The sequence below is a fragment of the Eschrichtius robustus genome, chromosome 16 (assembly GCF_028021215.1).
Source record: "Eschrichtius robustus isolate mEscRob2 chromosome 16, mEscRob2.pri, whole genome shotgun sequence".
NCBI classification, from domain to species: domain Eukaryota; kingdom Metazoa; phylum Chordata; class Mammalia; order Artiodactyla; family Eschrichtiidae; genus Eschrichtius; species Eschrichtius robustus.
The window spans coordinates 22,315,318-22,328,288 of NC_090839.1; the positions used below are offsets into that span (position 1 = coordinate 22,315,318).

Sequence of the window (12,971 nt, forward strand, 5' to 3'; positions counted from 1 at the left end):
AAAGATTTTACCACCTACTTCTTGGGTGTCTTTGGGCAAGTCACTAAACCTCTGTGAACTAACTTTCCTCACCTATACAATGGGAATAAGAATACTGACTTCCCAGGGTTGCCTTTGGGGTGAGACAGAATAACATATCAAATCAAATAGCACAATGTCTGGCTCTCAGTAGGCCTCAATACCTGGTAGTTCCCAGCCCTCTATTTTGTTCTTTTGGCTTGGTGACATAGGGAGGAGAAAACACATATTCTTTTATCTCATTAAAAGTATGACAATTCCTACAAGCTCCTCTATGAGGTGTTTTTCATTCACTGCAAATCAGGAATATACTAAACCTATACGTAACCCCTTCTCCCGCAAACACAAAGATAATCTGTCAATTGAAGGCATATCTGCCATTAATGCACAGGCAATACTTCAAGCCCAGCTGCACACCTACCTCCTGATATTATCCTGTTAGGTTGGTGTCATGCTCCTGAAAAAAGCTATACTCACTGCACTCAGCAATCAAAGTGCCTCTGCCTCACACAAGATGAACCATGGCTAAAAATTGCTTTTTTTAATTAAAATAAGACTTCCTCAACCTCTTGCCAACAGCACAACTAGAATGTGGAGCCCAATATCAGACTGTCAACCAGTCTCCATCTTGCTCTAATGGTGGTCTGAAGCACACAGAAAAGGTAGAGGGAAAATTACTAATTTAAACAAAATGTTTAATCCTCTAATTATGGGACAGGCTCCAGGAATACGGAAAGTGATTTGCAATCTTCATTATGGAATCCCCACCAACCATTAGCACAAGTCATGTCAGCCAGAAGGCAAATGCCATCTCTTTTTCCCCCACTGGGCCTTCTGTGTCCTTATAAGTTCTGTGGGGATGGAAGAAGAAATCTTTGGAAAAAGAAAAAAATGAGGTACAAGAATCAGAATTTCTGTCTCCCCAAGTTCACTATGCTGAATGAGGTGTAAGGATCCCCCAGTGAGAAGCCAGGGAGATAATATTCAGTGACTACATTGGCAGGCTAAGCAGACTGAGGGCCTTTGAAACTCTCAAGTCTTGTAAAAACTGCCCAACTCAAGTGGTGCTTAAGTAATTCTTTTTATTTGCTGAGAAGTCCTGTCATCCTCCTGTCATCAGTGGTAAGAGATGCACAGAAAATTAGGTGGTGCCCACCAATGGCACCTCTGGTCAGAAGGAAATCTGTTCCTCTGCTTGTACCATTGCTAATTTGTGTTAATCTCTGCCCGTTCGGATCTCTACGTGCTAACTCAGGAAAAAAAGTCCCTACCAACTAACTCTGACAAGTCTGATGGCAGAACTCCCACTGGAGAATCAGCAGACAGAAAAGGCAGGCAATTATTCCCCTTCATTAGAGAGAGTTCTTTTTAATTTTTTTTTTTTTTTTAACTTTGAAAACAAAAAGTAGCCATTCACAGGCACTGCTCACTGCAGTCACTTATACAACTGGCAGAAACTGAAATTTCCCCCAAGCCAACTGAAAAAGATGTCCTGGAAGTAACCAGAAATGACTGTGCCCCTTTAATTACCCACTGTAATGTAAAACCAGACATAGAGAGGATGGCCACAGCAGATCTGGGCAAAACAGTGGTGATATTTAATCATCAGTCCAGACCATCTGCAACTGTTTTGCAGAAGCACATAAAGTTTATGGATTCCAAAGCTTCCTACAAGTTACCAGGTGCTGAGGGTCAGCTGCATTGTCCTCAGGTCCACCAGAGGCTGCTTTCTTCATTCTCTCCAGGCCAGGGTGCTCAACAAAAGGCACCAAGCCCACATTCTCTGTGCCAAGCCTGGCACTAGGAGAGTGTTGCTTCTTGATTAAGCCAGAACCCAGATTAAATGTTTAGAACTGGGAGATTCTGAAAACAACCTAGGCGGGAAAGCAATTATTCTAGGGAGAGCACAGCTTCAGCTGCGGCCCTCCGCAGCACAAAGGTGAATTCTATCCCCTTTGAACGACTAAGCTGGCCAGATTGCTCCCCTACAATCTATTCTCCATTCCGCAGAGGCAGTGATCTTTTAAAACTTAACCAAACTGTGTCAGTCCACAGCTTAAAACCCCTCATGGTTTCCCAATGTACCAACAATAACATCTAAACATTTTAGGGCTTCCCATCCTCCCCACAGCAGACCTCTCCGTCCTTATCTCTGTCCCTGCCTCACTCATCATGCTCTAGGCCATACTGCCTCAAACAAGACAAGCTTCCTCCCACCTCAGGACTTTTGCAGTGGTTTTCCCCTTGGCTTACGTTGCTATTCCCACAGCTCTTCATGGCTGGATCCTTCTCATTATTCATTCTCAGCTTAAATGTTACCTCCTCAGAGAGGCCTTCTGGAACCTTCTGATGATCCCCAATCATTCAATTACATCAGCCCATTTTTCCCTTCATATCTCTATTTAAAATATCTTGTTTTTGTTTCTCTAGTACTATTTGTTTGCATGTTTAGGTGTTCTTATTTATTTGTATTTGTTTTTCTTGTATATTTTCTGTCTTGTCTCCCTGGGTATAAGTTCTATAAAGACAAGGGACAGCAACTGTCTTGTGTATCACTCTATTCCTGATGCCTAGTATAACATCCTGCATTTAGTGGGCGCTGAATAATTTAAAAATGAAAGGCTCGATATGGATTACTAATCTGAATGAAGTTTACTAGCCCTTGGAAATCTGGATTGGCTCACAGCCTGACGGTGAGCATGTGTCATAATGCCCTAGAAACATACAAAACACCAGCAGAGAACTGATGTACTATTAATGGTTAAGTCTATTAAAGATTCCAAAAGTAATTTTAAACTTAGTTGCTCTTAACTGGAGGGGGGGGGGGTCAAATAAAAATGTAATTAATCCTCAATTTTATGTACTAACAGAATAAGCACATGAATAATTCCAAAGTGTTCAATAATTGATCATACCTGCCTTTGGAATATAGTCAGACACAGTCAGAGAGAAGCATCATGATACTCTGTGCTTGACTTCAAATCCTTCACAGTTCAGTCACTGACTTTGGACACTGCTGTTGAAGGGAAGTCTAAGGAGCCAAAGTAGACAATCTGCTTACAGGAAACTGATAATCTAAAATGAGTTAAGAGATGAAAATGCACTGTGGTAGTCTCACTAGATCTTTCACTGAACTCAGGATGAAGGTAATCTAGTTTCTGTTTACCAACCCACAATGGAGCTGGGGTTCCAAAGTTTAGGCCAACACACTTTCAGATCACTCACTCCTGGAACTCTGTGGACAAGAAAATGTTCTTGAACTATTCAGCTGAAATACTAGAATCAAATGGCTGGCCTTGGAGAAGGTAAGAGTACTCCTGCTATACTTTCTCCTAATTCCATTTTCCCTACAGCTATACAAGACTCAGACCAAAACCAGTCACTTCCCTCAGGAACATTAAGGGAAAAAAAGAAAAAGAAAGGAGTAATTTGTAAATGAGATTCCTGGCACTAGAAAAGAGGAAAACTGAGATATCTTAGTAATATTAAAGCGACCTGGGGAAAAGAATTACTGTGTTGATGACATAATCCTTGATATCAATGACTGCTAACTGTGGTAGAATAGGGTTACACTTTAATCTATTGAGAACAGTTCTATACTGTGGAATGTGTGCGTGACAAACTGTTCTCATTTCCTTTTATAGCATTCTAAACCTTAATCTCCAAGACACCAGTGACCTCGGGAATACTAAGGCAGCTTTGCGAAATTTGAGAAAAACATTTTCTTTTGCTATACCATATGTGTTGTTTATAATTATATCAATAATAAAAATTAACAGCTAGCATGTACTGGGCACTTACCATGTGTCAGGCACTATACTACTTAGCGCTACCCACACTGTCTCATTTAATCCTGTTATCTTTAAAAAAAGGATGGTGAAGTGGAGATTTTTTAAAAGATGGTGGGGCAGAGACAGACCCTATTATATAATCTGCATTTTAAAGATGAAGACCTGAGGCTTACAGAGGTTAATTAAGTGACCCAAGGTCACATAGCTACCAAGTAGCAGAGGTGGGATTCAAACACAGGCAGCAGTCTGCCTGACCCAGAGTTATTGTTCATCCACTACACTAAACATTAAAAGACGTCTAAAATGGGCACACTCAGAAGGGCATGTATTTTGAATTATTTTCTCCAACAGTGCTGACAAGCTATCTTGAACCATCCACATTCTCCAATGTAGTCATTTATACATGTGAAAACTTCTCTATTGGGGTCTTATAAATGCACCACCCCCAATTTAAACAGTGACACCTAGTGAGAGACTGCAGAAAGGTATGGCTGTCTTCCTCAAATTCACCTCCAAAATTAGGCATCTCAATAAGACCTATCTCCAAGGAAGCTGAAATAGGTAGGACTGGAGTCTATGACCAGAGAAGGGTGTTCTGTTGGCACACAGAGAAAATAAACCCACATTCATCGTGCCAATATGAGATCCACAAAGAAAAAAATGAAGACAAACCAGAAGGCTAATTATTTGACAAAGTCCCAAGAGTCTAAACTAAGATGGTGGCAACTGAAATAGAAAAGAAGGGATAGGGAAAAGGCTCCTGAAGAAGCAACAACTCCCCTGCAAAGCCCTTCCAAGTTCCCAACGGCAGGGCTGCTCCTGCCTCTATGCCACCACATCTTATTCATGCAATGGCACTGTGTACTACATTATCAATTCTCAAATCTGTGGGATGCTCCCCCTTAGACTGTAAGCTCCATGAGAGCAAGAACTGTGACTTATGCATTTTCAGATCCTAACACCCTCTTGACTCCTGAGAAAAGAGCTAGCCCTCTGCTCAAGAGTTTGTATTTTCCATGAGGAAAAGAACCTTGCCTTTCATCTTTAAGCCCCTTCATCTTTGAGAACTAGCTCCAGGGCTTTTTTCAAGTCTGCTGGACAGCTACACCCTTGACTAAAAGGCAGAATTGGGGGTAGGTGATAAGGGGGCGGGAGGAGAGATGCAGAGAATTATGTGATACCAGAGCATATGGTCAGAATGTTCAGTAGTCACATGAAACCTAAATCAGGACTAGTGAGCTAAGAGTTTACATAAAGATGCTGAAAGACAAAAGAATGGATGATTCCTCTAAGATGAGGAACCAGGTTATAGAATAACATTCTAGTGAAGAGGCTCTAAACAAACACATGAAAGGATGCTCAACATCACTAATCATTAGAGAAATGCAAATCAAAACTACAATGAGGTATCACCTCACACCAGTCAGAACGGCCATCATCAAAAAATATACAAACAATAAATGCTGGAGAGGGTGTGGAGAAAAGGGAACCCTCTTGCACTGTTGGTGGGAATGTAAGTTGATACAGCCACTATGGAGAACAGTATGGAGGTTCCTTAAAAAACTAAAAATAGAACTACCATATGACCCAGCAATCCCACTACTGAGCATATACCCTGAGAAAACCATAATTCAAAAAGAGTCATGTACCACAATGTTCATTGCAGTTCTATTTACAATAGTCAGGACATGGAAGCAACCTAAGTGTCCATCGACAGATGAATGGATAAAGAAAATGTGGCACATATATACAATGGAATATTACTCAGCCATTAAAAGAAATGAAACTGAGTTATTTGTAGTGAGGTGGATGGACCTAGAGTCTGTCATATACACTGAAGTAAGTCAGAAAGAGAAAAACAAATACCATATGCTAACACATATATATGGAATCTTAAAAAAAAAATGGTTCTGAAGAACCTAGGGGCAGGACAGGAATAAAGACGCAGTCGTACAGAATGGATTTGAGGACACAGGGAGGGGGAAGGGTAAGCTGGGATGAAGTGAGAGAGTGGCATGGACATATATACACTACCAAATGTAAAACAGATAGATAGTGGAAAGCAGCTGCATAGCACAGGGAGATCAGCTCGGTGCTTTGTGACCACCTAGAGGGGTGGGATAGGGAGGATGGGAGGGAGACTCAAGAGGAGGAGATATGGGGATATATGTATTTGTATAGCTGATTCACTTTGTTATAAAGCAGAAACTAACACACCATTGTAAAGCAATTATACTCCAAGAAAGATGTTAAAAAAAAGAATGAGGCTCTAGAGGTTATCATACTAAGTGAAGTAAATCAAAGACAATACCATATGATATCACTTATATGTAGAATATAAAATATGATACAAATGGACTTATCTACAAAACAGAAACAGACTCACAGACATAGAAAACAAATTTATGGTTACCAAAGGGGAAAGGGGGTGGGGAAGGGGTAAATTAGAAGTTTGGGATTAGCAGATACAAACTACTATATATAAAATAGATACACAACAAGGTCCTCTGTACAGCACAGAGAAGGACAATTCAGTAACTGAAGTAATGGATTTGAATCAAACTTTCTTGAAGTCTAACATGAAAGCAAAGAGATACAAGCCAGCAAGCAGACAAGATATTAGAACAAAAGCTTTCCAAAAGAGCATATTTGAAGGCACATACTGGTTCATTCACTCAGTCATTGAACAATCATTTATTAGGCATCAACTAGCAGAGAGACACTCTCTAGGTGCTGGTCCCTGCCTCTCAGTTCACTGCCTAGGGTGCAAGGGGGCACATAAATACAATGTATTTTGCGAGTATGAAAAGAACTCATCATGGGAAAAAGAGAAGATAAGGTTACAAAGGGAGGAAGTGAACTTAAGAAAAAACATCACTCAGAAGATGAAACAGAAAACACCCTGAAGTGGGAATATCAATAAGAATAGCAATTTATTTGTTACTTATAGTCCCACTAACAATAAGTAACTTCAAAAAGCACTAGTCTAAACTGTCATGCAAAAAGAGCCTATTTCATAATGCTGTAAAGTGACATGATTATGACAATATTTTCAGAGTTAGAGGTAAAATGGGGCTACCAAAGAATGAAAGATATATTTGAGCACAAGTGTCCAGGCTTCCAATAATGTTTCTTATACACACACCATCAACAAAAAAACAGAACAGAAAAGCTCGGTTATAAGCTACAACACAACCCTAAGAAATAAAAGCAGATAATAAGAAGTACAAACAATAAACACATGCAAGGCAAAAATGCTTATTAAAGCAAATGAACTAACACTTTATATACCTACTATATTAATGAGAAAAAAATAAATTATGACAACTAGTAGTATCGAGATTGCAGTAAAATTGGAACACACACTACCGTTAGCACTGTAAACTGCTAAAGGATTACTTCCACGTGAGCACTGTGTATTGCTTGACATACCTGCAGCTGAGGCAACCCCATCATCTCCTGCCACTCCCCTCCATTCACTCAATGCTCTGAACATTTCACTCCCATGCTTTTGCTGTCACTAATCCTAGTCAAGAATGACTCTCCTCAGCCTCCTTCAGTACCCACAGAACTTCTATTCATTCATCAGGGCTGAGATTCCAATGTCATCTCCTTTTCCTCAATGACCAAACCAAATCCATTCCCAGCAATACACCCCCTCTCCAGGCACATCCAATTGTTCCTTCCATTGTGCTCCCATAATACTTTATTCATACAGTTAGTTGTTGAAAGGTCTGTCTCGCTCCTTAACTATGAATTCTTTAAGGTCCAAGACCATATCTTAATAATTTTAGCCCATGCAATACTTCGCAAAGGAGATGATGGCACATGATAATTACTAACGACAGATGTGAGGGGGAAAATGCCACATGAATAAAGAAGTTCACTGCAATATTATCTCCAAGAACAAAACCTGGAAACCACCTAAGTACCTGATTATAGAGGAGCAATTTAGGGAAAAATGGTTGGTCTATCACTTGAGCAAAAAGTATGTAAACATTAAAAACAACATGAAGACTATGTAGAAACACAAAATATTTCTGGCAATGTTAAATTAAAGCACAGAACACAAAACAGTATATATACAATGGTTATAGCCATGCAAAATACATAAGGACTGTGGGAATATAAAAATATTTTATTGGATTAGGGTAGTAGTTTCCCTTTTCTTGAATACTTTAATACTATTCCTGTCAGATTATTGTCATTAAAATTTTTTACTTCAAAAGAAAGAAATAAGAAGGGAAAAGGAGAAAGATTATAGATTCCAATAAGCCCCTGCAATCCAAGGAAATGCTATATTACTGACTGATAGGTGACAAGAGGAGTGGGTGTCTGCAATATTGCCAAAACCAAGGGTCCCTGACCCCAATCTGCCTCAAAGAGAATACTTCTCATGTCACAAAATAAGTCATTCCCAATGAGCCAAACTGCACTAAATGTGAATTCTTTATTGCAAAACTTCAAAGGTAAGAACTTTTTCCAGACATCTGTGGAATCAGTATTAATGAGAATGCCCTGGAGTTCATATACGTGCCTATGCAGCAGAAACTTCTCAGCCAAGGAACTGCTGGGCACACTTCTTGATGAGATGTCTAAGCCTGAAGGCATCAAAAAAGTACATTTCCATATTGGGAACATAACTGGTTTCCTCTTTAAGACTTTTTCCACCACCACCTGTCCACATTGTAATTCTCCTGTCTTTTCAAATGAATAGTTAACATATGTCAAGGATATAAGGCATATACTGAGGCACTTGCTGCCTAACTCTATTAATAGAAGAACCAATCTCAGCAGAAATTTGGAATCTTCCCACCAAGTTGCCCCAAAAGTGAAATTTAGTAAGCATCCAAAAAAACGTCAAATACTTTTAATAAACATTTTTGGCATTACATATTTTCTTTATTTACCTTAGTCTCTGAATTTTAGGAAAAGAAAGAACCAGAAGTCATATAGCTCAATCTCCTCATTTTACAGTGATGAAAAAAATGATGTACAGAGAAGGGAAGTGACTTATCCTGAATCACCCAGATAAGTAATGATAAAGGTAGGATTAAAACTCAAATCTCCCAGATTTTCAGCCCCAATTCATTCTTCTACATCAAGCTTTTCTTATCCCTTGAAATCTCTGGAGCTCTTCGCCTAAATAATCAGTATCACAAAATCTTAAAGCTAGAAGGACCTCAGAGAAACTTACCCAATCCCCTCATTAGGCATATAAGGAAACTGAGGCCCAGAAAGATTAAGTGATTTGCTCTCAATATCTGAGATGGCAGGGGTAAAGTATAACTTAAGCTCAAAATACTGCGAACTAATGGCCATGAGAAGGGAGGTGAATGTCTCAGAGAAGATTTTAAGAGGAATGTAGACCAGGGGTGGGTCTCAAAGTGTGGTCCCTGGACCAGCAGCTTAAGCATCACCTGGAATCTTGTAAGAAATGCAAATTCTAAGGTCCCATGGGAGACTTACTGAATCAAACTCTGGGGGTGGGGATGTTCAAATCAGAACACTTTGCCCCTGAGAAATGAACTTTAGTGGTCATATTGAGTCTAATTTGTAAATGACAAGTATAATCAAAAGCACTTAAGATTTATGCATTCTTCTATACATGTACCATACTTCAACTTTAAAAGTTTTTAAAATTGGAAAACTAGATTTGGGTATTCGGTTGGTTCCAGTTCTGGCTCTGCTCCTTACTGGCTGTTTCATCTTGGGCCGGTAACTGACCTCTCTAGCTTGAGTTTCCTTTTATAAAATAGGCATGCCACCTACCTCAAAGGGCATGCTGAGAATTAATGTAAGAACATATCTGAAAGCACTTTAGTTCAGCACAGCACAGTGGTTAGGAACTCCAACTCTGAGGCAGGCACGTTTTTGTACCTCAGTTCCCCCATCTGTACAACAAGGATTTAAAACAGTACCTTCTTCATAGGGTTGTTATAAGGATTTAGAGAAATGATGCAGGCATGCAATACATCTTTCATGTCTATAAGAAGTTAGTTTTCAAAGAGCTTTTGCATCCATTAACTCAGGTAATCCTCATGACTTCCCACAAGAGGATGGGAGCATTTATTATGGACTAGATTCTAGACTGTACCATCTTTTAGGAACAGGAAAAGTGGACACTGATCTTACAGAAAGAAAAGTGCATGAGTAGTGCACGTGGGGAATGAACAGAGCTGGAAATAAGGTCAGGATTCTGGTTTCAACTCTTGTCACTACCTTGGCCCACAACCTCAGGGAAGTCCCTTACCAAAATGGAGTTCACTTTTCATTTATAAATATGTGGGCTGAATGAGGTTATCTGTAAGATTTCTCAAAATAAAATTCAAATTCCGTATCATGGCCCACAGGAAGGCCTACATAGACTGTCATCTGCCTACATCTCCAACCTTATCACTTATCATTCCCCTGCTCATTCACCAAGTTCCAGCTACATCAGTCCTCTTCCTGATCCTCTGACAGGCTGCACCAGCTTCTATTTTAATACGTCACAGCCTATGTACTTGCTATTCATTCCCTCTGCCTTGATTATTCTGCGTTTTGCATGACTGGTTCCTTCTCAACCATCGGTCCTTTAATGTCCATTCCTCAAAGTCCTTCCTAGACCATATTATCTAAAATAATAGGTCCTGTCTCTTGCTCCCAGCGGTTATTTTCTTTAGCAGCTCTGTCCAATAAAAATATATTGAGAGCCACAAATAAGCCACATATGTAACTTTAAATTTTCTAGTAGCCACATTTTAGAAGTTTTTAAGAAGATGATATTAATTTTAATAATTTTCTTTAAGCCAACATATCCTAAGTATTATCATTTCAGCATGGAATCAATATAAAAGTTAATATATTTTACAGTCACTTTTTTCATACTAAATCTTGAAAATCCAGTGTGTATTTTACAGGTGTAGCAGATCTCAATTCTAACTAGCCACATTTCAAGCGTTCAAGAGTAACATGTGACCAGTGGCTACCACACCAAACAGCACAGCTCTGTAGTACACCCTGTGTATCCTTCAAAGCACTTATCACGATCTGAATTTCTCATTTGTTTACTTTCTTATCTTGTTACTTCCCCACCAGATTATAAGCTCCACAAAAGCAAGAACCTTGTCTGTTTTGTTCAATGTTGTATGCTCAGTAGATGCCGTACATATTCAATAGATATTTGTTGAGCAAATGAATGAATCTCTTCTAGCTTTAATATTCTATGAGTCAATGGGCTCATATGTAGGCCAAACAGGCATATAACCACTCATTCAACAACGCTCCTATTTCCTTTCTTCTTTCACATCCTATTACTGTCTTAAAAAGGAAATCACCTGGCTATATACCTCCCATTGCTTACAAGTTCTTTCCCATGATGTCTAGTTTCCAAGGTCAATTCTATGTATACCGGCTGAGGGAACTGCATGAATATAATTGCTAACGTTTTTAAAACGTTTACTCTTTGACAAGCATTGGGCTAAACACTTTACATTTCACAGCAGCTTCAAAACAGACTTATATGATAGCTACTTTCATTGCCCCCATTTACAAGATGAGGAAACTGAGGCATAGAGAGGGTAAGTATTCTGCTCAAGGTTACAGCAGCCAGTTGGCAGCAAAACAGAGATTCCAAGCCATAGGGCTTCAGACTCATGGCTCTTAATCCCCTATTCTCTACTGCAGAGCTGTCCAATGGAAATGTAAGGCCTGCTATACATGTAATTTTAGTAGTGACACAAAAAGGCCACTAGCTACATTAAAAAGTCAACAGAAATAGGTAAAACTTATTTTGAATATATTTTATTTCACCCATTACCCATATATGATTAATATATGGGTAATGGGTGAAATATATGATTAATCAGTATGATCAATAATCAAAGTAATCGACATGATCATGTAATCAATATATAAATTTTACTTTTTTAATACTGATTCTTCAAATTCCAGTGTGATTTGACACTTAGAGTACTTCTCAATTCAGACTAGTCCCATTTCAAGTGTTCGATAGCCATATGTGGCTAGTGGCTACCATATTGGACATTTAGGAACTCAAAAGTGGGGGAAAAACGTTGAGCTGGGAGCCAAAAGATCTCATCTCTAATCCTAGCTCTTACTTGTTGAGCGACTTTGGACAAGTCCTTTCTACCCTCTGGGCCACTGTTTCCCCACAAGTACTCCGAGCAAGTGGGACAAGAAGAAGATTCCGAGGTACCCATCCCATGCTGGAATGTCAAACATCTGTCAACAACTGCAATTAACATGGGTCCAGCTTTCTACACTTTAAAATCAGCTTTCACATCCATCGGTTGATACAGTCCTGAAACAAACCTAATAGATAGCTATTACTGTCTCCACTTTATACATACAAAAGCTAGGCTCAAAGAGGGCGACAGGACTTGTCCCAAAGCCACAGAGCCGGTCCGTAGAGAAGCTGGGGCTCAAATGCAAGAAGGGCCAGTGCTCTCCCACTACGACCACCAACTCAATGACTGGAGAAGAGAATTTAAGGGGGATGGTTGTGAAGATAATCTGGGGCCTTCAGAATAGTTGAAGGGAGCCAGGCCCCAGGGCAGGGTGAGAAGGAGCCCAGCCTGAAGTTGAGAAGAAGGGGCCTGGGCCTTGGGAAGGACTAAACTGAAAGAGCCCAGGAGAAATTCGAGGGAGTTACGTGAAATAAGATGCTAGGACCCGGGTGACAGGAGACGTGAGGGGACCCGGGGCTGAGGTGGGAGAAAGTGAGAAGGGACTCTGGTCCTGCGACTCCTGCCCGCGTGAGAGGACGGTCCCCCCAGCCCTCCTCGTCCCTCATACCTGGTAGCTCAGAAGTTCGCCAACGTCCATGGTCCCAGGTTCAGTCAACACCGGCTACTCTGACTCACTCCACTCACGACCAAACTGCGGTCCCCACATAGGCGGCTCCAGCCACACTGCTGTAAAGCGCCTTGAGCAGGGGCCGCAGAGCCAATGAGGTAAAAGTGCGTGCGTCGCGCGAGCCGGCTACACTGCGGTAAAAGTGTGGCTTTACGGCCGCACTACCGTAAAGCGCGCTGCATTGGACAGTACTACTTCCTCCCGGAGCCTGAAGGGGGCGGGGAAAGGGGGCGGGGAAAGGGGGCGGAGACTTGATGGAGAGCGGTGCGGTGAGAGAAAAGAAGAAAGGAACCAAGGTTTATC

At 40.5% G+C, this 12,971-nt stretch overlaps 1 protein-coding gene across 1 annotated transcript in view; it reads right to left on the reverse strand.

Moving 5' to 3' along the window:
- CTNNBL1 (catenin beta like 1) overlaps positions 1-12,749 on the reverse strand; it is a 164,111-nt gene extending 151,362 nt beyond the window's left edge. Inside the window, exon 1 of the mRNA XM_068565617.1 lies at positions 12,609-12,749. Within this exon, the coding sequence (XP_068421718.1) occupies positions 12,609-12,638 (30 nt within the window). The 5' untranslated portion in view covers positions 12,639-12,749. The remainder of the gene's footprint in view (positions 1-12,608) is intronic.
- Positions 12,750-12,971: the final 222 nt, after the last annotated feature.